At 59.5% G+C, this 25,200-nt stretch overlaps 2 protein-coding genes across 5 annotated transcripts in view; one reads left to right on the top strand and one right to left on the bottom strand.

Annotated features, from left to right (window-relative positions):
• Positions 1–958, top strand: part of TRPC4AP (transient receptor potential cation channel subfamily C member 4 associated protein) — a 74,373-nt gene extending 73,415 nt beyond the window's left edge. For all 3 annotated transcript variants that reach the window (XM_035006170.1, XM_035006168.1, XM_035006169.1), the window contains exon 19: positions 39–958. In XM_035006170.1, the coding sequence (XP_034862061.1) occupies positions 39–176 (138 nt within the window). In that variant the 3' untranslated portion in view covers positions 177–958. The remainder of the gene's footprint in view (positions 1–38) is intronic.
• On the bottom strand, positions 925–23,816 carry MYH7B (myosin heavy chain 7B). 2 transcript variants are annotated; one of them, XM_035006167.1, is made up of 41 exons: positions 23,710–23,816; positions 22,312–22,418; positions 21,978–22,121; positions 21,399–21,555; positions 21,069–21,096; positions 19,948–20,044; positions 17,709–17,732; positions 17,439–17,531; positions 17,266–17,329; positions 16,176–16,274; positions 15,566–15,669; positions 15,284–15,422; positions 14,890–15,008; positions 14,650–14,799; positions 14,339–14,509; positions 12,988–13,167; positions 12,743–12,875; positions 12,580–12,656; positions 12,065–12,152; positions 11,742–11,859; positions 10,104–10,227; positions 9,875–10,011; positions 8,903–9,158; positions 7,723–7,965; positions 6,909–7,085; positions 6,653–6,798; positions 6,231–6,321; positions 5,753–6,142; positions 5,038–5,164; positions 4,825–4,943; positions 4,537–4,733; positions 4,063–4,412; positions 3,787–3,911; positions 3,557–3,672; positions 2,683–3,079; positions 2,461–2,586; positions 2,197–2,367; positions 2,001–2,105; positions 1,822–1,917; positions 1,258–1,395; positions 925–1,169 (listed from the first exon to the last, which is right to left on the bottom strand). In XM_035006167.1, exons 1-41 carry the CDS (start codon positions 23,798–23,800, stop codon positions 1,158–1,160), a joined length of 5,826 nt encoding a protein of 1,941 aa, XP_034862058.1. In that variant the 5' UTR covers positions 23,801–23,816; the 3' UTR covers positions 925–1,157. The 2 variants fall into 2 exon arrangements, with proteins under 2 accessions (XP_034862058.1, XP_034862057.1); XM_035006166.1 differs by lacking the exons at positions 19,948–20,044; positions 21,978–22,121; positions 22,312–22,418; positions 23,710–23,816 and having other exon boundaries at positions 21,399–21,554.
• Positions 23,817–25,200: the final 1,384 nt, after the last annotated feature.

Raw genomic sequence — 25,200 nt, 5'->3', positions numbered from 1 at the left:
CCTCCAGGCGCCCCCCCAGCCCCTCTCTCTTTGCCCAGAGTTCCTGCATCAGCTTCTCATACTGGAAGGAGACCGTGTCCATCCTGTTGAACCCAGACCGCCAGTCGCCCTCTGCCCTTGTCAGCTACATTGAGGAGCCCTACATGGACATAGACAGGGACTTCACCGAGGAGTGACCTTGGGCCAGGCCTCGGGAGGCTGCTGGGCCAGGGCCAGTGTGGGTGAGCGTGGGTACGTGTGCCACACGCCGTGCCCTGTCCGCGGCCCCCCTCCCCGCCTCCTGCCTCCCCACTACTCTGCCTGCCCCAGGTCTTCAGGTACAGGCTTGGTGGGAGGGAGCATCTAGAAGCCCTTGGCCCTTGGGTCTGAGGGCCCCAGGTCATTGGGGGAACCTCGGGTCCCTCAAGATCCCCATGATAAGGACAGGGACACTATGCCCACCCTTCAGAACCCTGGGGCCCTGGCCCACCCAGAGGTAAAGGAACTTTTAAAAATAGCTCTCTGTGAGCTCTTGAGCCGTCTCTTGGCTGTAAGTCCTGGGGTGGGGAGGGAGGTACGGGCACCCTCCAATCTGTGAGCCAAGCTTGCTCCGGCCTTTGGACCCAGGCAAAGGCTTCTGAGCCCCCCCGGGCAGGGGTGGGAGCTACCAGAGGACGCTGCCTTCCCTCCACACCTGCCCATCTGTCCCTCCCTCCCGTTTTCCTTTAGCTCCTCTGGTTCTGTTTGCTCACTGGCCGCTGTGTTCATCCCAGGGGGTTCCCCTAGAAGTGGGGGCCTTTTTCTTCCATCCCTTGGGGCACAGGGTGGCTGTGCCCTGCCCCGGGGCAGTGTCTCCTGCCTGAGCCCACACGCACGGGAGCCTGGCTAGGAGCACACCCTCGGCCCCTCCTTGTGTTGCCAATTTATTAACAACAAATAAACCGATTAAATGGAGACTATTAAAGAACTTTATTTTAAATGACTGATGTGGACCTGACTTTTGTCGAGGGACCATGTGTTCCTTTCTTCTGAACCTCAAAGAAGGAGGAGGCAGCCAGCTAGAGCTGCAGATGCGACATTTACTCAGGGTCCAGCAGGGCTTGGGGTGGACTGGGATGAAGAGGCGGCAGGAGAGGGCACAAGGCAGGCAGCGTCTTCAGAGCCCAGGAACTCCGGCGTCACTCCTTGTGCTACGGGGACAGGAGTGGCTGAGTGAGCGCCACCACACCCCCCTCCCCCGGGGCAGAGGGCAAGGGGGTGCCCTGTGCAGCCCCTCACCTTGGGCCCTAGGGCATCCCGGCTCCGTGCCCGCAGCTTGTTAGCCTGGGTTTCTGCCATGTCTGCCCGCTCCTCTGCATCATCCAGCTCGTGCTGGGCCTTGCGGTACTTGGCCAGGTTAGTACTGGCCTGCTGTTCCTGGGGGTGCAGGCAGGCCTGGTCACCCTTTGGTAGCTGAGAGAGGGGGTCAGTCTGGTCCCACCCCATCCCCAGAGGGGACCGGCTTCTCCTGGCCCTCAGCTGCTCCCCCCACCCACCACTCGCTACTCCCCTCCTCCTGCATCGCCAGTACCCGCAGCAGGAAGGGGTGCGCGGGGAGCACTCCTTCCAGAGGTAAGCAGAAGGGGAAAGCATGTGGGGTCCCCTCGGAGACCGAGCCAGGTCTCTAAGCTGAGCAGGGACAGTGGGGTCACTGCAGGCACACACAGCCAACAACACTGGGGAGCCCACGGCCGAGGGAGGAGTGAGGCCGGCCGCTGCTGGCCCCTGGCCGGGGAGCACTGCAACCAGCCCTGATGCGGTTACCAGCTTCCAGGCCCGGCTGCCCAGACTCCGTGCGCTCACCGCCTCCTCAAACTGGCGTTTGTAGCTCTTGACCTTGCTCTGCAGCTTTTCCACCAGGTCCTGCATGCGAGCCAGGTTCTTCCTGTCCTCCTCGGCCTGGGCAGGCAAAAGCGACTCAGGTCTTGCCCAGACCAGGCCAGCTCCAAGGTCACCCCTAGAGGCGGGACCTGGTCACCCACCTGGTACGCGAGCTCCTTGACCCGGCGCTCGTGTTTCCGCACCCCTTTGAGGGCCTCGGCATGCTTCTTCTGCTCTGCATCCAGCTCGGCCTCCAGCTCCCGCACCTGTGAGCAGCCAGGGATGGGCCTGCTGCCCGGAGCCCGCCCTCGGGCTGGCCCACCCTGCCAGGGAAAGGACTGGAAGGGCCACACGCACCTTGGCCTCCAGCTTCTGCACCTGCTTCTTCCCGCCACGGAGGGCAGCTTGTTCGGCCTCCTCAAGCCGGGCCTGGAGCTCCCGCACCGTCTGCTCCAGCGTCTTCTTCATCCTTTCCAGGTGTGCGCTCGTGTCCTGCTCCTTTTTCAGCTCCTCGGCCATCATGGCCGCCTGTTGGTGGAGTGGGGCGGGCATGGTCAGGAGGTGAAAGTCCCTTGGAAACTCAGCTCTGGGCCCCCCCGCACGGCCGAGGCCCAGCCTCACGTCGGTGATGGCCTTTTTGGCCTTCTCCTCAGCTTCCCGCCTCTCCTGGGCAGCCTCCTCCACCTCCCCGCTCAGCTGGGTCAGATCCACCTCTAGCTTCTTTTTCTGGTTCAGGAGGCCTGTGTTCTGGAGGGGGGGGTGGACGGGAAGGGGGAGCAGAGCCTCAGAGTGGGGGCCTGCTGGCCAGCGCCCTGAACCTCCCCGGGCCCCTCCTGCCCCCACCTGCGAGTGCAGGAGGTTAAGGCGCTCGGTGGCCTCCAGCAGCTCCTGCTCCGCCAGCCGCCGGCTGCGCTCGCCCTGCTCCAGCGCGGCCCGCAGCTCCTCCAGCTCCGCCGCCAGCAGCGCGGCCCGCCGCTCCAGGGCCTGCGCCTGCTCTCGGAGCTCGGTCGCCAGCCGCCGCTCCTCGTCCCGCCCCGCCTGCTCCTCCTTGAGCTGGGCCTGCAGCAGCCGCGTGGCTGCCTGGGCCTCCATGGCCTGGCGGGCGGCGTGGCCCAGCTGCAGCTCCAGGTCGTTGAGGTCGCCCTCCATCTTCTTCTTGAGCCGCAGTGCCTCGTTGCGGGCCCGGGTCTCTGCGTCCAGGGAGGCCTGCAGGGACTCCACGGCCCGCTGGTGGTTGCGCCTGCAGGAAGCCGGGAGGAGAGGAGGGGTCGCGGCCTCGGAGAAGGGGGCGGGCCCAGGCCCCAGACCTGCCCTTAGACGCACCCGAGGATGGCCACAGACGTGAACCCTTGGTGCGAATAAATGAGTCGTCCCCCACGCTGGTTTCAAGCCCCCTGTGATTGCCTGTTGCCTCTCAGAGCGTGTTCACGGACAAAAGTGAGGCTCCAGACAGACGGGGGCTGAACCCCGGCTCTGCCTGCGCTGCGTAGCCCTGAGCAAGTCCTTTAGCCCCCGAAGTTCGCCTCTAGACCGGGGAACAACGGCCTGACCCCGACAGGGTTCTTCTAGGGGAGGCCAAACCAAGCGTGTGCACAGAGGGGCCCGGCGCATGGGAGGGGTGTCAGCCTCCGGCGGAAGAGTGGATCTGGGGCACGCTGGGCGGGGAGGACTCTAGCCGCCCTCCCCACCCCCAGCCCCCCCCCACCCCCCGCCGTACCTCAGGTTAGTGCACTCCTCATCTTTCTCAGCCAGTTTCCGGTCCACCTCAGCCTTGACCTGGGACAGCTCCAGCTGGATCCTCAGACTCTTGGTCTCCTCCAGCTCCAGGGCTCCCTGGAGCGCAGAGCGGGCAGCATGGGCACCGGGGCCGCGAGCGTGCAATACATGAGCGCAAGAGGCCAGGGGAGCAGGGCGGTGCCCACCCCGGCCCCGCAGCCAGCCCCTGACCTCGGCCTCCTCCAGCGCAGCCTGGAGCTCGCTCTTCTCCCCTTCCAGAGCCTTTTTGGCTTTCTCCAGTTCCTGGATGCTCTTCCCGCTGAGGCTGACCTGGTCTGTGAGGTCACTGATCTCCTCTGCAGAGGGAACAGGGCACTGAGGGGCCACCCCCATGCCTTCTGCTCCAACGCGAGTCATTTCGTTCACTCCTAATTCCAGGGGGACCCCACCAGGGCACCGTCCGTGACTCCCAAGGGGCTCCCGACAATCCCAGCGCAGTTCTCTGACCCTGCAGGTTCTTGTTCTCCCGCTTGAGCGTCTCCAGGGCCTCGAGCGCCTCCTCGTGGCTGTGCCGCAGCCGGAAAAGCTCAGTGCCCAGGCTGCGGGCCTCCCTCTGGGCGGCCTCCAGCTCCCGCTGTGTCTCCTCCTCCTGCCGCCGCCGCTCCTCCAGCGCCCGCTCCAAGTGCCGCTGCTTCTTGTCCAGCGCGGCAGCCGCAGAGGTGGCCCGTTCCAGCTCTAGGGTCACGTCCTCTGACTCCGTCTGCAGTCGCAGCTTGGCCTTCTCCAGTGAGGAGCACTTGGCATGGGCAGCCTCTACTCCCTCCTCTGCTTCCTGCAGCCGCAGGGCCAGCTTCTTTCTAGGCCACGGGAGCAGAGGGAGGGAGGCTGGCACAACAGTCCCCCGTCCCCCCTCGCCCCGAGGGCTCAGAGGCTCGGCCACCACCCCTACACGGTGACGGCCCCGGCGCCTAAAGCACTCACTTGGCCTCCTCCAGCTCCTCGGTCCTCTGGATGGCATCCGCCTCGTACTTGCTCCTCCACTGCGCGACCTCGGCATTGGCCTTGGACAGCAGCCGCTGCAGCTCCGCCTGGGCCTCCGCCTCTTCCTCGTGCTGCTCCCGCAAGAGGTCACAGTCGTGCCGCAAAGCCTGTATGGCATGGGCCAGCGCACTCTTGGCCTGCAGGGACCTCAGTGACCTCAGCATGGGGCCGGGCTGGCGGCCCCAGTGCCCACCCTGCCCGCTCTGGGGCGGCCGGAGGCCAGCCCACCTTGCTCTCCTCTTCCAGCTGCCTCCGCAGTTCCTCCAGGCTCTGGGTGGCCAAGGCCTTGCCCCGGCTCAGCTGGCTAATCAGAGACTCCTTCTCCTCGAGCAGGCGGCTCAGCTCCCCTGCAGGCCAAGGGGTGAGCCAGCAGGTCAGGCGGGCCCTCGAGCGGCGGCACCAAGGCCCCCACGGGTGGCCCAGCCGGGCCCCTGGCCTCACCACTCTCGGTTTGCAGCCGTCCACGCTGAGTGCTCGCATCCGCGAGCTGCCGCTGCAGCTCTTCCACCTTGATCTTGGCCTCGCTCAGCTGATCCTCATAGGTCCGGCACAGCTTCTCTGCACTGGCCTGGGATCCAGGGTCAGGAGTCAGAACAAGTTTGTCAATCACAGGGCAGTGTCTGGGGCTGCCGACCAGAGGCTAGGACCCCGGGGTTGGGAACTAGAAGGCTAGACGTGGGCTCAGGAAGCAAAGGGAAAGCAGAGCCCCAAGTTCAGGGTCAGAGATTCTACTGCAGACCATGGTCTTAAAAGATGGGAGTCAGAAGTGAGAGGGCCGGGTGAGGTTAGGGTACTAGAGTGTGAAGTCCGCTCTCAGGACTGGTGGTACAAAGGTCAAGGGTCAAGGTTGGGTGCTGGGGCTGGGGACAGGAACAGTCAGTCAGGACAGAGGTCAAGGACTGAGATGTTAAAATTAGATGCTGGGTCAGAAATGACCTGGAGTCAGGGCACAGAGTTTAGTAGGAGTCAAGGTTTGAGGTCAGGACTGGTGTGGGGTTGGGGCCGGATGACAGGTGGACAGGTACAGGGTCAGGCCTGGTGCGGGGGTGGTCAGGGGTCGGCGGGTGGGGTCAGCGCTGGACTCAGGATCAGTTCAGACTCGAGATGGTTATGGGACCCGAGCTCAGTCAGGAGGGGTCAGGAAGGGGGCAGACACCTTGCCGCGGGCCAGGGTCTCCACATTGGCGCCCAGATCATCCACCTCCATGCGCAGCTCGCTCTTCTCCTTCTCCAGCTTCTGCCGCACCCGCTGCAGACTGTCCACCTGCTCGCCCAGCTCGGCCGCGCTCTCGGCCTGCTTGCGGCGCAGGGCGGCCACGGTGGCCTCGTGCCGCAGCGCCGCCTCCTCCAGCTCCCGCCGCAGCCGGCCCAGCTCGGCCTCGCGCTTGCGGCACCCCTCGCGCTGCCCCGCCGACGCCCCGCCGGCCTCCTCCAGCCGCTCGCTCAGCTCCTCCAGCTCCCGGGCCGCCTCCGCCCGCTGCTTCTCCACGCGGGCCCGGGCCGCCCGCTCCGCCTCCAGCTCCTCCTCCAGCTCCTCGGCCCGAGCCTGGGGACAGGCAGCCGACGGCGGTCACCTCCGTGCACCGCTGGCCCTGGCCCTTCCCACCAACCCCCCACCCCGGTGCCCCACACACCTGCAATTCCTTGATCTTCTTCTGTAGCTGTGCCCCGAGGAGCTGCTCGTCCTCCACCCGCAGGTTCAGGTGACTCAACTCCGAGTCTTTCCTGCAGGTCGTGAGGGGCGTGAGCCAGGGCAGGGCCGGACTGCCATCAACCAGACTGGAGTCCTCCCCGCCCTCCGGTCTCCCTGCTCCCCCCGCCTGAGGCACCCAGCCCTAAGGGACCTGCCCCACCCCCATGGTCCCTCCCAATCCCCCAGCCCCGAGCCTGGCAGGACACTATGCCTGCACCCTAGCGACCCCCGTCTCCATCCTCCACGTTCAACTTCTGCAGGGATGCAGAACTGATCCCAGAGTCCAGAGGGAGAAATGGGGTGCAGGCTCAGGAGGCCACCTGCTGGCCAGGGGCGCAGGTCGGCTGCCCACCCCATGCCTACTTCTTGAGCTTCTCCTCCAGCTGCTGCTTGTCCTGGGCAGCGTCCGTCACCGACTCCTGCGTCAGCTTGAGGTCACCCTCGAGCTTGCGCTTCGCCCGCTCCGTGTCCATGCGCAGCTTCTTCTCTTGCTCCAGGGAGCACTCCAGCTGTGGAGCAGGAGGGGTGGCCAGGCCCAGCGCCAGGCCCGGCAGGCCGCTGTCCCAGCCCCAGCCCCCCACCCCCCACCCCCCAGGCCTCCGCTGGGGCCAGGACTCACGTCTTCCACTTGCTGCTCCAGCCGGAGCTTGGCCTTGGCCAGAGCGCTCACACGGTCCTCCTCGGCCTGCAGGTCACCCAGGGCCTGCTGGTGGGCCTCCTGCAACGCCTTCTTCTCCTTGGTCAGTCGGGCCACCGACTCGTCCAGGGCTGCCATCTCCTCGGTCAGGTTCTTCACCTGTGCCGGTGCCCGGGTCACCACGAGGACGCCCCTCCCACACTCTGGTCCGAGAAGCCACCCACCAGGTCACAGCCACCACCCCTTCCAACTAGGGGGCCTCGGGCAAGTCCCTTCACTCTGAGCCTCAATTATCAGTAGATGCTAGTTTCCTTCGCTGTAACAGGGGTTCCAGACAGTCCTGGCTCCCTCGGTGAGCACCTGAGCAGGCAGCTGACCCCCGGACCCCCACCCCCAGTATAACACCGTCCGGCATCCGTGCTCCCGCTCCCGTGAACCGCATGGGGCCATGGTAGGGGCCCGATGGCAGAAGGCATGCCGAGGCACTGGGGGACGCAGAGCTGGGAAATGGGCTTCCTGCCCTCAGGAGGCCTCTGGTCCAGGACGGATGACAGATGGCAGCATTTCTGAGCACCACCGTGTGCTGGGCCCCGTGCTGAGTGCTGGCGGAAGCTACTCACACCCCGAATCCTCAAGCACCGAATGAGGTAAGTGCTGCTATTAACCCCATTTGACAGATGAGCAAACTGAAGCCCACAGAGAGGAAGTGGCCCACCCGTGGCCACCCAGTAGGGGTGTCCTAGAGCCTGGAGGGATAGCAGCGGCTGCCTGACCCCACAGCCGGCCTGGCCCACACCTTGTTCTCTGTGGCTTGCTTCTCCTTCTCGGCCTTGGCCAGTGTCAGCTCCAGGTCGTCAATGTCCTTCTTGAGCTCTGTGCACTCGTCCTCCAGCTTGCGCCGGCGGGCGGCCAGGTCAGCGTTCACCTCCTCCTCGTCCTCCAGCCGCTCGCTCAGCTCCTTCACCTTCGCCTCGAGCTGCACCTTGGACTTGATCAGCAAGTGGCAGCGCTCCTCGGCATCCGCCAAGTTTTCTTGCTCCTGGAGAGGGACGTGGGGAATGGGGCAGAGCTAGGGCTAGCTGAGCCAGCCAAGGGACACCAGGCCAGGCCCTGGGGAAGAAAGTTCACGTGTCCATGCAAAGTTCCGACATCCATGCTCAGCTGGGCTCTGGGGACCGGGAATGCTTATGACCTACTGCTCTGGGCCCTGAAGGGGCTCAGGTGTGATGGAATGAGGGCTCAGGGAGAGGGAGGGGCAGGGGCTGAAGCAGAAACATCCAGAGGGGAACATCAGAGAGGCTGGGGGCAACCCAGAGTGAGACCCGAACACGGACTCGAGGAAGAAGTTCCAGGCTGAGGCCTTCTGGGGGGATGGGCAGCAGTGCCCCGGATCGGCTTGGGGACTCTCTCCCACCTCACTGTTTCCTCACCACCTGGCTGCCTAACGGTCTCCTGCGCTAGCAGGTGAGTTTGGTGACACCCTGTCTTCCCACCAACGTGTCTCCAGAGTTACAGCAGGGCCTGGTGCACAGGTGATACTCAGTGTTTGGGAAAGAAGGAATGGCTCTGTGGACTTGGGGAGATTCCAGACCTTTGATCCCTGCCCTCTGGCTATTACTGTTACTTGCCCCCTGGGTCCCCAGGGGAAGGGAGCATGGGTCTGTCTCAGGGAGGCCAAGGGAGGGAGGGCTGGAGAGATGGTGCTCCACTGCAGCTTTAGCAGGAAGCCAAGCTAGCAGGAGGTGGGAGCATCAGGACACGTGGACAGATGGGCTCTGAGGGTGCGGAGGCCAAGTGTGGACCGAGCCCACAGCCCTTCTCTCACGGCACGTCTGGGACTGGGAAGAAAGCTCCAGATCCTGAGCACGCAGAGCACACCAGGTCCACCCTGGCCTGGTGGGGGCGGGGGGGGGTTCTGGGGTGCCAGGGGGCACGGGTCACCAAGGGAAGCCCCTCCCTTCCCCTCCCCCACTCACCGCCTGCAGTTGCAGGGCCAGGTCGTTCTTCTCCTGGGTGACACTGACGTGCGTCTCCTCCAGCTCCTGGCGCTTGGCCTCGGCAGCAGCCAGCGCCCCACGTAGCCCCCGCAGCTCGGCCCGCAGGGCCGCCAGTTCCTCCTCCGCCTGCGCCGAGCGCAGCAGCGGCTTCATCTTGAAGAAGAGCTTCATCCAGGACCAGTTCTTGACAGCATTGAAGGCACGGATATTCCACTGGATGGTGAACAGGGCGTCCCTGGGGAGGGGGGGCCACGGGGCCGGGAGGCTCGGTGCGGCCCCTCATCATGACGGCCCCGACGCTCCCGGGGCCCCTGCTCCACACCGCACGCTCTCAGCGTGACCTCTCCATCTCCCCCGCGGCCCTGTCGGGTGGGTCCAACGCCTCTGCTTTATAGGCCAGGTGGGGCGAGAGGGGCCCACGGTCCAACGGGTCTGCCTCCCTCATGTCCTGGTGGCCCTTGCAAGTGTCCCAAAGATACCAGGAATGGATCCTGCTACGCTCTGGGCTCTGGGGTCAGACCGCGCGGGCTTCCCCCCCCACCCCCCCAGGTGGGACTGGGTCTCTGACTCACACGGGCCCTTCGGCTGCTGGAGGTAATCACAGGGCCCACCTCAGGGGACTGTCGTGCCGTTAACCAAGATAAAGCAAATAAAGCCTCTAGCCTGGGGCCTGGCACTTCAAGAGTCTTGGAAAACACCGGTTGTCTGTCGTTATTACCGGTCTGGGCCACACCCTGGGTGGCCTGCAGTGGAGGGAAAGGTGCTCTTACCCCAATTTTTGAGGTGAGTGAATGGAAACTGGCCGTTGAGGGGCACGAAACAGAACCCTACCCCTTCAGAGCCACCGGCCAGCCGCAGGGGATAAGCTGACCCACGGGGTAGCTACCGTGACGCACTGCGGCGAGCCCGGGGGTCCCGCCAGCCCCGGCCCGGCTCCCAGTGCCCACACACCTGCTGCCCAGCAGGCGCTGGTACTCCAGGCGCATGAGGCGGCCCCGGCTCCGTGCCTGCAGCAGCGTCAGAACCTTGGCCAGACGCTGGTCACGAAGCTCCTCCAGGATGCCTAGAAGCCCAGCCTTGAAGAACACCTGGGGGGGGTGGGGGAGATACCAGGTGGAACCCCCAAGTGCCTGCGTGTCGTCTGTCCAGTGTGACCACCCTCCATCCCGTGTGCCCCGACCTTGGTGTGGCCGAACTGGTACTGGGAGTGCTCAATGTCCAGTGAGCCCAGAAGCTTCTCTGTGGCCTTCCTGCTGTCCATGAAGGTATCGTCTGGGATGGCACTGGGGTTCAGGATGCGGAACCTGGGGAGCAGGGAAGGGCTGGTGAGGAGGAGGCCGGATAGGAGAGCAAGGGACGATTATTCCCAGGCCTCACAGAGGTTAGCACAGAGGCTCCAGAACCAGCCGAACCAGCATGGCGGCACGGTGGGGGTGAGAACGTTCTGCTTAAAAAGCTTGGGCTGCATTTAGATGCAGTTTTTCATTACATTCGTTAAGAAATTGTATTTACAACAGGCTTGCAGCACTTTCATAATTTTTTAACTTGTAATTTTTTGAGAGAGAGAATTCTAAACAAGAGCAAGGGTTCCCAGCACGTCCACTGCTGTGGGTCCGGGTGGCTGTGGCCACAGTGTGAAGGCCAGAGAAATACGAAAGCTCCCTCCCGAGGGGACTGAGGAACACAGCACAGCTCACTAGACTATGCGATATTTTACAGCCGTAACAAAATGAGTGATGCTAGATGTCATTATACACCTGTCCAAACCCACACGATGTCCATGGCCACGAGCAAACCCTGGGCGATTATGGTGTGTCATCAGCTGTAACAGACGTCCCACTCTGGTGGGGGATGTTGCTCGTGGGGGAGGCTGTGCTTGGGGGGGGCACAGGTATATGGGAAATCTCAGTACCTTCCCCTCCATTTTGCTGTGAACCTAGAACTGCTCTAAAAAAAAAGTCTTAAATAAAAGAAAAAAACGGTGATGGTGCAGACTTATGTCTGTCGACAAGGAGCAATCTCCTTCTCTTACATGAAAAAACAAACTCACAAAACAAGGGTGGAGGGGTGGGGGGAGAGAGGTTGAGAGAGTGCGCGCACGAGAGAGCATGTGTGTGAGCGTGCCCACAGTCTCCATGTCAACACGCATGGGTACGTCAGGGTGGGTGACCACGGGGACTTCAGGACACGGAGGGAACTATGGACCCCTGGAGCCTGACAAAATCAAACTTACAAAGGCAGAGAGAGCTAATAGCACTGACAAGCATTACATATAGTCTAGTCTACGGGGACCCTCACTCAACTCCCGAGTCCACATCCAGCTCCGCCTGCCCCCCTTCGAGCCTCTTCTTGGACGTCTGCTGAAGACATTTCAAACTTGACTTGTTTAAAGTGGAACTCAATCCAGTATCCCTCCACCCCCCAAATTATCAAAAAACCCTGTCTTGGTATCTCAGTAAACCTACCACCTACCCCAGTGGCTCAAGCCCCAAACCTGGGATCATCCTTGTCTTGTTCTTATTCCCTATCCGATCCACCAACTCGGCCTATTGGCTGCACCTCAAGTACTTGCAGCAAGCCTGCTGGCTACTCCCCCAGCCTGCTCCACCCCTGCTGAGATGCCTGCCCAGTCCCCTCCCCAGGCCCAGTGTTCCCCTTGGTGACTGGAATCTCAGTCCTCGGATCCTTGATCCCTTTGGCTCTAAGTGTGTGCCCCTCCCGTTCCCTAGGCTGCTGCCTCCACCTGGGGGAGGGGGGGCCATGTAGGAGCAGGGTGGGGGTGGGCAGGGGAACCAGGGCCGGGCAGGGAGACACCCACCGCTGCCGGAAGTCAGCATAGAGCAGCCTGTTGGGGAACCCTTGGCGACAGATCCGGATCCCCTCCAGAACTCCATTGCAGCGCAGCTGGTGTAACACCAAAAAGGCATCCATGACCCCTGGACATGGTGGGGGTTCAAGGGAAAGGTTGACTTCGAAGTCAATGGACACACCTTCATGCCCCAGAGAAAGACCACCAGCCCACAGAGGGGCTTTCTTCGAGACTGTGTGGGCCCCGAGGAAAAGGAAGACCCAGCTTCTCAGTCTGCCCTGTCCCCTCCCTCCAATGGCCCCACGCCACCAACCCAGTCCTGGGGTGACTACCTGGGGTCTTGTTCTCATTGGGGACAATGCAACGGACGAAGTGGGGCTGTGTGGCCCGCAGGTTGGTCATCAGCTTGTTGAGGTTCTCCTGGGGATGGGAGAGGGGAGAAGGCACAAGAGGGGCAAGAAGCAGAATTGGAAACCATAGTGGATCAGCCCGCTAAGGACTGGTGAGCCGAGCCGGGCATCTAAGCATGCTTCTGCACATCGGTCCTTTCACTCTGGTCCTTGGGACCCTCCTCCCTCTTCTGCTTGACTGGGTCCCTGTCACTCTCACCGAAGCCTTCACCCCCCCCCCATCCCCTTCCCTCCCACAGGCCCCACAGCTCCCTGCCCAGGCAGCGTGGGGACGGGAAGCAGCACAGACTTGCTGTGATGTTCACGTGGAGAGGAGTTAAACATCACTGCAAGTCTTAACGGCCGCCCGCCCAGGGTGCAGGGGACAGAGCAGGGACCAGGGACGGGGGTGGAGGCTGGCAGGGGAGGGCCTACACGGGGTCCAGCCTGAGCCTCACCTTGTGCAGCTGGGACACCGTCTGGAAAGATGCTGCCTTCTTTCGCTTTTCCTTCACCCCAGACTTGGGGGGCTCGGCTAGGAGAGACAGGGGACCCGTCACTCTAGGGGACACCACTCTGTGAGTACCCTACAGGATGGCGATCTTGTCCCTCTGCACTCACTGGAGCAGGGGCCTGCGTAGTTCTCATAGAGGGCAGCCAAGAGCTTGTTCTGCGACTTTTGGAAGATAGGGACCACCGTCTCATTCAGTGGATCCTTGTTTTTCTCCAGCCAGCCCACGATGCTGTAAGGCACCTGGCAGAGACCGGAGGGGTGCTGAGCAAGGGCGGGGTGTGAGGCAGGGGGGACCGAGAGCCGAGAGAAGGAAGGAGGATGGTTAAGGGTTGGAATTCCAACAGGCACCTACCACGCCTGCATAGTGGACCACTTCAAAGTGGGCCTGGTATTTGCGCTTCTTGTCAGGCCGTGGCTGCTGGAAATTGGGTGACTTCCCCGCATGATTGTCATAGAGCTTGGCCCGGAAGCTGGCATCTGAGGCCTTGGGGAACATGCACTCCTCCTCCAGGATGGACAGGATGCCCAGTGGCTGGGGACAGAGAACAAGCTTGAAGAGCTGCCATCAGGCCAGCCCATCCTGGCTGGGCCAGATCCCCATATCCTAGAGCCCTTCCTTCTGGAAGCCTTCCCAGACACCCCAACCACCTGCTGGGAGGGCCAGAAACCAGACAGGAGCCCAGGAGTCCTGTCTTCTAAAAGAGATGCTTGCCGCGTGGCTGCCAGGCCCCTCTGCACAATTCACAGCTCTAGGCTGTCCTCTTGGCTCACAGCTGCACAAACTCAAACTGTCCCACTCACCTCCTGACGTCTGTGGTCTCTCTCTCTCTCTCTCTCTCTCTCTCTCACACACACACACACACACACACACACACAGTACAATTTTAAAAAAAAAGGCAGTTCAAGTTTTGGCTTCCTCACTTACTAGCAGGGGGGCCCTTGGGCCTCAATTTCCTAACCTGAAAAGTGGGGAATGAATACTTCCAGTGCTGATCTCACAGCAAAAAACTACTGACTCCCCGGAATGTGCCAAGGCAGGAGATCACAGAAATGCATACAAATCACCTGCTGCATGAACTCTTGTGGCTTCTTCAACAACATTCAATGTTCAAAATACATTTTCAGAGAAAAAGTAAGATAAGAAATGAGTGCATGTCTATGAAAGAAAACGCACGCCCAGCATAAAGGGTTTGGGGGAGACTTACCCAAGTGCCCAGATACAGGCTGTACAAGGTATAGAATTAGGGAGAAACGTTTTTTTCCCCCTTTACTTCTGATTTTTCAAATTTTCTTTGATTTTTCTTTCTTCCTCTTGGTACAGTGGGGAAATAGGCGTAACCAGTCAAATAAAGCAGCAGACGGACCCTACCCTGCAGCAGGGCCTCAGGACCCGCAGAGCCGTGCACGCACACGGGGCTGTGGTCAACAGGGCTGGCGGCACGCTCACACGTACTCCCCAACACACATCCACACCACCTCCAGCAAACCTACTCACAGCCACGCACGCTACCCTTCACCCCCACACACATGGAGACCCAGTCACAGCCCCGTTCACACACACAAGCTCAAACCAACGCACAAGCGCAAAGGTGCACACGCGGATGCTTACACACGCTCGCTCACCAGCCAGGGCACATTCGTTCCTGCTCACTCACCACACCCACACCCCCCTCTCCTTGCAGTGACCTTGGCCCGGGCCCCACCTTCTCGATGAGGTCAATGCAAGGCTGCAGGTCCAGGCCAAAGTCGATGAAGACCCAGTCGATGCCCTCCCGTTTGTACTCCTCCTGTTCCAGCACGAACATGTGCTGGTTGAAGAACTGCTGTAGCTTCTCATTGGTGAAGTTGATGCACAGCTGCTCAAAGCTGTTAAACTGCAGAGGGAGGCGCCGGGCTCAGCGGAGGGGGACAGGGAGACCCGCAGAGAACTGGGATGCGTGTGACTTCACCCCCACCCACCCGTGGTCCCCCATCCTGTGGAGAATGGAGCCCAGGGGCATGGGCCTACTCTCACCTCAAAGATCTCAAACCCCGCGATGTCCAGGACCCCGATGAAGAACTGCCGGGGCAGCTTAGTGTCCAGGGTCTGGTTGATCCGCGAGACCAGCCACCGGAACAACCGGTCATAGGTGGCCTTAGCCAGAGCCCCCACGGCAAACACCACCTGGACGTGTGGAGAGGCTGGGCTGGGACCCAACAGGGAGGGGGCCCTGCCCCAGTTGTCCCCAGTGGGCCCGGCCTGTGAGTCACTCACCTGCTCCACACTCTGGCCCTTGGTCACATACTCATTGCCCACACGCACTCGGGGGTGCAGAAGGCCTTTGAGGAGGTCCCCACTGCTGACCCCCATCAGGTAGGCAGCCTTGTCAGCACCTGGCAGGGCACACAGGTGGGTTAAGGAGGAGGCCAAGAATATGGACACTTGGGGACTCTACTGGCCTCTGCCTCAGGTTAGCAGAGGGAGGCTGGGAGAGGTGGAGTTCAGGGCAGGGAGGGTGAGGGTCTGGAGTTGAGAAGTCAGGGGTTACAATCTGGGAAAACTGAGGCCAAAGGCTGTGGACAAGGTTAGGGTTAATAGTCATGGGACAAGACACTGGGATCAGGGTCAAGGTTGATGACCAGGTCAGGCCAGAGTCAGAACCCCTCACTCTCAGTGCCGTCGGCTTCAGCCTGCTCCTCCCGCTGTTTCTGCTTGAACTTCATGTTGCCAAAGTGCAGGAGGGCCCCCACGATCTTATAGCAGGAACACTTCTCATCCACGCTGAAGCCCAGGATATCCATGGCATGCTGTGGCAGGGGACAGAAGGATCGGAGAAGGCCAGGGGCCAGCCGAGCGAAGGGCCCTGGGACTGCTCCCTGATCTCCACCCAGCCTCACGTAGCCCCACACCATCGGCTCCCCGCTCCACCCCTCTCCCACCACAGACGTACATCAGTGGCCATCAGCTCTTCCCCATCATCCATGTTGTCCACAGTGATGACCCCCTGGCTGCAGAAGTGGTAGTCGTAGGGGTTCATAGACAGAAGCAGCATATCTGGGGGGCCCGGGGAGGAGTAGGGGGGGTTGGTTGTGTTCACTCAGCTATTCTCCTCCCCCGTCCCATCCCAGCATGGGAGGCCCTGGGGGCCACCCTGGCCGGACACCCTAGGGCCCTCCCAGGACTTCTCTGTGGCTGAGTTTCTCACTCCCTCCTCCATGCCCGTGACTTTGCTTGCTTTATGGTTCTCGGAGGAATGAGCCCAGGCCCCATGCGGGGTGCTAGGACACGGGAAGCACCACACTCTGCCCTCTTGGGGTTTGCAAGAGAGGGGAGCTGGGTGGAAACAGAACCACTGCTTCCCCCTGGCGCTGCACAAGGCCCCTCCAGTCCCAGGACAGCAGAAGGGACAACCTGGCCAGGGCGATGACACCCAGGGGCCCGTTCTCCAGCATGAGAAGGAGAGGGCTCAACAATAACCAGAGGTCCCAGCCAAGGAGTGGGAGGATGGTCCCACCTAGCCCAGTGGGCTGTGACTCCCGCTCTATCCGCCCGACCCTCACCCTGTAGCTCTGGCTTCTTCCCGGAGAGGATCTGGTAGTAGACGTGGTAGCCACGCTCACCGGGCAGCTGGAAGATCACTCGCGACTTCTCCAGGAGATCTGGGAGAAGGAGGGGCCCTGGCCTACCAACCCGTTTCCCCCAGACTGGGTCGCCCCAACAGGGCTGAGGGGGGAGCAGGGAGGAGGTGCCAGTGAGGGTCAAGGGTGAGTAGAGAGGCGCTGCATCCACACACGCGCCAGCATGTACGGAATGGTGTTAGCGTGGGAATGTGCGTCTGTAGGACTGTGTGTCTGTGTGTCTGGCGGGGGTGGGGGGGCGGGGTGTCTACGTTTGTCTTCTTCCATCCGTGCTTTCAGTCCTTCATCCACAGACCATGCTCCTTCCCTCCAGAGCAGAGCTGGCGTGTCAGTGCGTGTGGGAGCTGAGCTTCCACATGCGTGCAAAGGGGTCAGTCAGGGAGTGAATGACGATGCTCCCTGGTCATCACATGCCTGTGCTCATCCATCGGGGTCTGGCCATGCACCCCAAGGTGGGGAATGGTCAGTGCGGGGCCTCGCAGGCGCGGCCTGGGACCTGGTGTCCAAGCAGTGGGGCCGGGTCAGGTGGGAGGGGCAACGACGCCCAAGAGGCGGGAGGGCAGGCTTCCAGGAAGGACAGGGACTCTGTGTGTACGTGAGGCTAGGGCAGGGGGGGCAGAGGCCTGCCCTACTGGAGGCCAGAGAAAGCACTGAGGTGGGGTAAGAACCCAGTAACAAAGGAGCTCGACTGGCCCAATAAAGATCTGGGTCTCCATCTTAAGGCAATGAAATCCAGAGGTTTTTAAGCAGAAACATGATGTGGTCAGACTAGTATCTCTGGCTGAAAACCAAGCAGAGGAATGGAGGCTGGGAGACCATGTGGAGGCTGGTGGAATGTTCCAGGGGAGAGTGAGGTGACAGGGGCTGGGCAGTGGACAGAAGATGGAGAGAAGTGCCTGGAACAGGTGGGAGCCCCAAGGACTCGAGGATGGCTGCTCAGTCCGAGCAGAAAGACCCAGGCCTCGGCCCCCCATCCCCACCCTTTCCCAGCGGGTGAGTCCCCTAGACTCACAGCTGTCAATATCTGCGGATGCGAGCTTCCCGGAGGGGCCGAAATGAATGCGGATGAACTTGCCCTGTGGGCAGAGGAGCAGGCTCAGCAGGGGCCCAGCCATCTGCTGGCTCGGCTGCTGAAAGCCCCCACCACCTCCATCCCCCACCCCCTCGCCCACTGTGGCCACTCACAAAGCGGGAGGAGTTGTCATTCCGCAGAGTCTTGGCATTGCCAAAAGCCTCCATTGCAGGGTTAGCCTCGATGATTTGATCCTCGAGGGTGCCCTGGTGACAGGAGGGTGAGGGGTCTGTCAGCCCTGGTGCCTCTGACGGGGAGACCAAGGGGCCCAACGGTCCTGGGTATCAGCCCATCCTGGACAACTCTGGGCAGGGGAAAGGCAAGGGGACTCCCCGGAGCCTCATTATCATTGCCTGCCCCACTCACACTGGCCCCATACTTACCCCAGTCTTCATGGCCAGAAATTGCTGGGAAGAGAAGGAAGACAACATTAGAAAGTATGGGGTCTCACCGGGCTGGTGGACGGGGGTGGCAGTGGTTAGCAGGACAGTGAACGTTAGTCACCCAAATGTGTAGCCCCCACACCCCCTCCCCAACCCTGTCAGCACTGTTAGAAGGAGAAATGCTAGAAAGTGGGAATGAGCTTGGCTCTAGTCAGGTGCCTGAGGCATGGGGCTATGTCTCAGGGTCCCCTACTTGCGCCCTTCCCCTCCCCCAGCTCTGTCCCTGGCCTCTTCCATAGCCCTTAATTTTCTATACTCCAAGAAGTGACCCCTGCCCAGAAATCCTAGGACTTCCTGACTAAAATCTACTTCCCTTCAGAGCCCAGCTTAAATGCTTCTTCTCAGGAAGGCTTCCCTGTGCTCTGAGGCTAGAAGAGCCCTTTTCCTGCTCGAACCTTCTCACCTGTCACCTCCCTCTGTAAGAGCCCTTCTTCACACTTCTCCTTTGTACTGTGATGAGCTGCACCCTCACCGTACAACTGTCAGTGGACTATTGTACAGATAGCCCTGCCAGGTGCATGTTATTAGCCCTAATTTGCAAATGAGGAAACTAAGACGCAGAGCAGGGAAGCGACCTCCAGGCCACATGGTAAGTGAGGGGCAGGGCAGGACCTGAGCCCGGGCGTCCCGCTCCCATGACACCACAGCCACCGCATGTCTCATCTAGAGGGACTTGAATTGAAGGGATCTCCCTCCCTTCCTCTCCTAGCCTCATCCTTGTCTTCTGTCCATGTCCCTTTCCTTCCCTTCCCCACCCTGGTTCCCTGCAGCCTGGGAAGAAAGGGAGAGAAAGGAAGGAATGGATTCTGGAAGGCCAGGTGCCAGGCCACCAGGGGACTTTGGTTATTCATTCACCTCCAGGGAGCCCAAGACTTAAAGATCCCCCCAGAGACACTGCTGGGGGGACAGAGGCTGGAGGGAAATGGCAAGAGCCCCTCCTTCCGAGCTCCACCCCCCACACTCATATCCAGGGGCCTTTTGAACAGGGCTCTCTACGACAGATGTAGTCAAATTTGGGGCCAAGGGGAGGGGACTCATAAGGCTTTTAAGTTCCAGCATGCATGGACCCTGTGAGCCAGCCTTCCTTCCCACCTCCCTTGCCTGACACCCCCACATACACCCCACTGTGCAGAGCTTTCTGCCCTGCCTTTCCCAGCTGCACCCCTGCCAGCCCTGGCCTCTCCCTGGCCTCTCCCTGTCCTCTATTCCCGTTACTGGACCAAGCCCCAACTTTCTGCAGCATCCTTAGAGACACTGTGGGGGGTTCAAAAATGGGGTGGGAAAAGGAGGGAGCAAAGAGCACCAAAAAGTCAACAGCAAAAACAAAACAACAAAAACAACCACCACCATAACAAAAAAAAAAACAAAAACAAAACTGAAAGGAAAAACAAAAGCAAGAAAATCAAATGGGGGAAAAAGGAAAAGGCAAAAAGAAAATAACTTTAAATGGAAAAAAAAGAAAAGAAAAAGAAGAAAGAAAAATGCCCCAGAATAAAGCAAGGCTTAACAGGACCAGGAGTGGGAGGTGGCCTTGGGCTTCTGGAAAAGAAAAGGCAGCCCATTTTGGGGGTGGAGGAACACACACAGAGCTCTGAACAGCTGGCCTTGGGGGCTAAGAATGAATGTTATACCCAGAAAACAAAAATAAAACATTGGTCCCCCATTATTTCAGAAATTTCAAAAATCTATACAGAAACCACTTGGTGAGAAACTGCACCCTGACCCTGGCTGTTGGGAATGCCCTTGGCTCTGGTTAGACTCCACATAAGCCTGCTTTTTGATTGACAGCAGGTAACTGTCTTTGGTGCATGAAAACGAAGAAAACAATCACTTCGTAGTTAAAAGCCGCCGATTTGGTAAACTTTCAAAATAGGAAAATTACATAAAAAGTTTAGGAACAGCTGCGGTCCTGCCCCTGTGTGTTACAGATGGGGCCACTGAGGCAGGCCCAGAATTGGGTCCCACGGTATGGAAGAGGCAGTCACAGCCTCTCTCTTGGTCAAGCCTTGCTCAAGCCAGAGTCTGCCACCAGGGTGGGAGGCTCAGGCAGGGCTAGAGGCTCTGGGGAATCAACTTTTTAAAAAGGAATAAAAAAAAAAAGAAAGAAAGAAAAAGAAAAGAGAAACAGTGAGAAGCAGTGGGGGGAGTGGGGAGCGGCGCCCGTGCGGGCGAGTCTTACGGCCTTCTTGCCCGGCCAGTCTCCTAGGGCAGCCACGGTGGCAAAGTACTGAATGACCCGCTTGGTGTTAACCGTCTTACCGGCCCCCGACTCTCCGCTTAGACGACACAAACACGAGTCACCAAAGCCCATCTGGCCACTCTAATTCCCTCTACCCCCAACACCCCAACCCTCAACTCAAGCAGGGCCACTCTCTCCTTCCCCCCAACCCAGCTCCCAACTCAGGACCCCCAACTCAAAGCCCTCCAGAGATAGATCAACCCTCAGAGGTGCTGAGTTGTGTACAAAGCAAGCCAGGGCAGAGCATCCGGGTGAGATGAGAACACACACGATGATGCCACTGTCTACTGAGCTGGGCCAGGTGCTTTATCTGCCCTGGCTCGTTGAAGCCTTAGAAACCCTGTGAAGCAGGCACCATTATCACGCCTATTTTATGGGTAAGGAAATGGGACTCAGGGAAATGACGTAAATGTCCCTGCTGTGTGCCAGGCCCATACATTAACTGGCCGACTCCTTATAGCTCTGCATGGTAGGTAAGTAGGATTGTTCTGCTTTTACTGATGAGGCTCAGGGGCCCAAGGGTACCAGCAGGAAGTGGATGTGTGAGAACTTGAACCCAGGTCCTTCTGGTTTTAAAGGCCTTGCTTTTAACCACCAGGCTGCATGCACACACACACTCAGACACAATGTCCATATTGGCTTGGCTGGACATGAACTTGGCATGTAAGAATCCTACCATTTTCTCATGGGGGCAAATGAAAAATCAAAATCAGATTCAGGGGTAAGGAGATTGTAAGGAGGAAAGGGAAAGTCATCTCCCATAATTCTCGAAAGATCCAGGTGGGAAGGGGAGATTCCAGGCCCTGGGGGGATGGAGTATCAGGGCTGGTGATCACTCTGGTGCTTGGGTATCCCTTCCCTGTCCACCAACCCATAATGCATCTGCCCAGAATGGGGACAGAGAAAATGCTCTAATTTAGCTTTAATAGGACACCAGCTCCAGGTGGTAGAGGCCCTGCCCTAAGCGCTTTGGAATCAACCCTGGGAAATGATTTTACTTCCACTCCCCTCCTACCAGGTGGCCAGCACTTCCCACCACACCCCCAGAGCCCCACACTCACGTGATCAGCATGGACTGGTTTTCTCGGTCTGGAGGAAAGGGGAGGAGATAGAGAAGTTAACCAAGGTGGGTAACCAGTCACAGGTGGAATACTCTGGATATCCACGGCACTGGGGCAGCCCCTCCTCCACCCAGAGCCAGAAACGGGAAGGACCAAGCGGGATCACCCGGACTGTGGCCAGCTCCCACCTGACAGAACGCTATGCTAGAGTGTCCAGCAGCATCAAAAGGGAAGCAGGACAAGTGGAGGGAAAGGGGTCCTTTACAGGGGCCTCCCTGGAGCAGGGGTAGAGGTCGTGGGTGGAGGGAGAGGAGTCTAGACGGCTCTTACTGCGCAGCATGTCATTGTAGGCGTTATCCGCCACTGCATATATGTGGGGTGGGGCCTCCGAGCGGCGCTTCCCCTTGTAAGCAGCCACCACGGAGGCCGTGTACACCGGGAGCCATTTGTACGGGTTGATGGTGACACAGAAGAGGCCCGAGTACGTCTGAGGAGAGAATATAAGGTGGGTTACTGATGGCCAAGTTCCCATCCTCTGGCCCCAGCCCTCACGAAACCGTCCGTGACCCTTGCAATACGCCCCAAGGAATCACTTAAAGTGCCCCGCCACACCCTCTGTGGCTGTCCCTGCCCGCCCGGGCAGTATGCCGGCCCCGCAGCCCGTGGCCCCACCTCCACATGGCCCCCCAAGCCTCTAGCCGCTGCTCCGCCCTGCACTCCAGGAGCCGAACCTCCCCTCGCCCCGCCCAGCCCAGGGCCCCGCCTTCCCAGGGCCATGACATCACCCAGCCCCACCCCTAACCCCGCCCCCCGCGGCCCAGTCCCCACAGCGCAGAGGCTCTTCCCCTAGCCCCGCCCCTACCCCTATGGCCCCACCCCCACCGCACGCCGCCGGGGCCCATGGCTCACGTAGATCATCCAGCGAGCGTAACGCTGGCGCAGGTTGTGCAGCACTGCTGCTTCGCTGAGGTGCGTCATCATGGCCATGTCCTCCAGCAAGTCGAAGCGGGGCGGGTTCATGGGCTGCAGCTCTGCTTCGCGCACCATCAGCATCTGTCCGGGAGACCATATCGTGGGAGGCCTTAACATGGGGTGGGGTGGCAGGGGGGCAGGAACCGACTGACCTCAGCCTCTTACCCAGTGCCCCCCCCAGACCCCCTTTCATTCACTGTGCTAGCGCTAGCTAGCAAGGAGCTGCACCCCAGGGGACAGAGAAGCTAATCCCAAAAGAGGGGAGCCAAACCTTCTGGTCTTTGGTCTCCACGTTGACTCTGCCCCCAGTGGCCTCCGACTTGATCTCGGCCTCCACATAGGCATCCTGTTCATCAGGTACCCAGACCCTCTTCCTCCCTGGTTGGGGGAGAACATTGGGGCTTTGAGAAGGGCTGAGGCACATCCAGGGGTTGGGAGCCCAGCTGGGGTTCCCAAGCCATGCCCGTAGAGCTATGCCCCCACCATGAGCCCCTTGGTCAGGATGCAAGGAATACACAGAGAGGATCCTTCCAGACCCAGGATCCTGGGAGGGCAGAGCTGGTAGAGTCCGTAGGGATCTCTTCAGAGGGATTCCCTGACTGAGGTAACAGTCCCTCACCACCCTGGATTGCATACTTGGCTTCAGATTCCTGCTTTTGCCATATCTACCCTGCGACCTTGGGAAAATCCCTCATTCTCTCTGGGTCTGTTCCCTCAAAGGCAAAATGTTATGGGCATCTCCTGAGGTTCCATATGGAGCAGCCCTCAACATCAGGAACATAATTCTCAGGGGGGTTCTGCCTCCCCCCCCCCCGTCATTTTGCTGAAGACTCAAACCCACTTCTCCTAATTCTGTGTCTTGTGTTCCTTCCTGCCTGGCCAGCTGGCCCCAAAGCTTCAGGGAGCCCATGTTTCATGGAGGTTAAAGGCACAGACTCAGACTGCAGACCACCTGTCCTGCTACTACTAGCCGAGTGCCTTGGTCTGGACCAGCTACAAAGCTTGCAGGCCCCGTTGTTAAAATGCAGGCCCCTTGCTAAAAAAAAATCATTACGAATTTCAAGAGGGTGATTCCAGAGTGTTAAATCAAGCACGAGGCCCTTCTGAGGATGATGCCCTATGCAGCGACCGAGGTTGCAGGCCCATGAAGCTGGCTTTGGCCCTGGTCCCCACCCTCCCCAGGTTGTTGAGATGATGCATGGAAAGTCATCCACTCTGGGCCTGGCACAAAATAAGCACTTGATACACACTGCCTATTGTTATTATTGTCCTATGAGCAAACCAAGTCATAAATAGTAGTCTTTATTCCTGGCTTTGGCTTTGGCTCTATGGAAAGCACTAAAAATAACTACAGCACAGGTTTTATGGACACCAGCTTACATACATACCAATCACTCTCATCTCAGAGGCCTCAGGCTCCAGCCACAGACTGCTGCTCTGGGAGACAGGGAATACTGTCCATTTTACAGAGAAGCAAACCGAGGCTTGCTCACAAACATGCAGTGATGTACACAGGGTCTCTGAGAATGTAGCCTTAGGAACCCAGACTCTGAGGGAAAGGGCCAGGGCTAAAGCTGCCAGCCCTGAGCTCAGCACCACCACCCCTCCCCACTCCTGGTCTGAGTCCGTAAGGGCTACACTGTGGCTGTGCCCTCCTGCCTTCACTTACCATCCCACGGGACAGTGTGCACCTTCATCAGGTCCTGGTAGCCCTGGCGAAGGTAGCGGGCAGACTCCCCAAGTTCACTCACATCCATCATGGCAGTGGCACCGAGAGGTGGAGGACGAGGGACTAAAAATCTTGGAGGTTCAAGGCAGTCCAAGGCATCAGGCACTGGAAGATGGCAGTGATGGAGGAACTGAGGGACCAGGGGCCCAAACTGGGATATGATTCAAAACCCACAAGGCCTAATACTCAGTGATTCCCTGGGGGTCCCCATCTCAGCCTCCCTGGTGAGCCCCCCCTACACACACATACACACACACATACACACACCCCCAGAACATTCTTTCCCACAGATACAGAGACTTGTGCCCACCCATGGGGACCCTCACCCTTTGGTTCCAACCTCAGCCCTGATCACCCACCTCAGCACCACGGTGAGGGCTGGGAGCTGGGCTACCCCTTTTATTGCCACCGTCAAGGTCAGCGGAGGAGAGCTATGTCAGCAATCTCCACGTGTCACAGCCCCCCCAGCCTGGCCACAGGACACAAAAGGCAAATTCCCTTTTATCTCTACCAGCACGGCCCCTGGGCTATTTTTACCTCCCATTGTCATGGGATCACAAAGGCGGAGAGAGACACTCTTACTAAGTGATAGGGAGGCTGGGATTCGAGACCAAAGGGGAAGGACAAAGCCATGAGAGATCTGAGAAGACTGAGGAGCTCAGAGAGAGAAACTGAGTCACAGGGAGTCTGTTCCACCCAGAAAAAGACTCACCCCCCCAGAAACAGAGAGCAAGGAGACTCAGAGAGAGGAAACCACAGAATGCCCTCTGGGACTATTTGGCACAACCCTCTTTATACATCCAGGGAAACTGAGGCCAGGGAAAAGAAAGCACTGGCAAGTCTCACAGATAAGCAGTAACAGAGACCCGATCAAAAAGAGAGGCAGAGAGAGTGAGACATCCGTCTCCAGTACCAGCATGCTGTCTCTTTCCTCCCTACCTCCATCCCCACCTCCCTGGGGTCCCCTGAGGAAATCACACATGAAGAAAACTAGACCAGGGACCATAGGCCTAAAGGAATAATTTGGCTGAAGAGAAAGGAAAATGAGGAAATTCAGACATTCAAGATTCCCAGGAAACCAACTCTCACTCTTAGCCCCCTCCCGCACCCCACTCTCAACAGGGGTTGGGTGTGCTAGCCTTCAGTCTGCCTGAGATGGGCTTCGGAATACATCAGGGCCCTTCCAGGCTCTCCTGTCCATCACCCCATTCAGGCCTTGGTGACACCACAGAATTTCAGAGTCAGAGAATCAAAGGATCCTGGAACCTGAGACAGTGGACGTGTAGAACCTCACAGGTCCAGAGCCAGGATTCCAGATGTCAGGCTGAGCTCACACAGAGAACACCTCCATACCAACTGGCCACCAATTCCAAATACGCGACATATCTATATTCTATAAAATATATAGAAATAATTTCAAAGATACATTTT

Source organism: Mirounga leonina, unplaced genomic scaffold, assembly GCF_011800145.1.
Source record: "Mirounga leonina isolate KUSES-001 unplaced genomic scaffold, KU_Mleo_1.0 Mir_150, whole genome shotgun sequence".
NCBI classification, from domain to species: domain Eukaryota; kingdom Metazoa; phylum Chordata; class Mammalia; order Carnivora; family Phocidae; genus Mirounga; species Mirounga leonina.
This window is presented reverse-complemented; position numbering and strand designations above follow the sequence as displayed.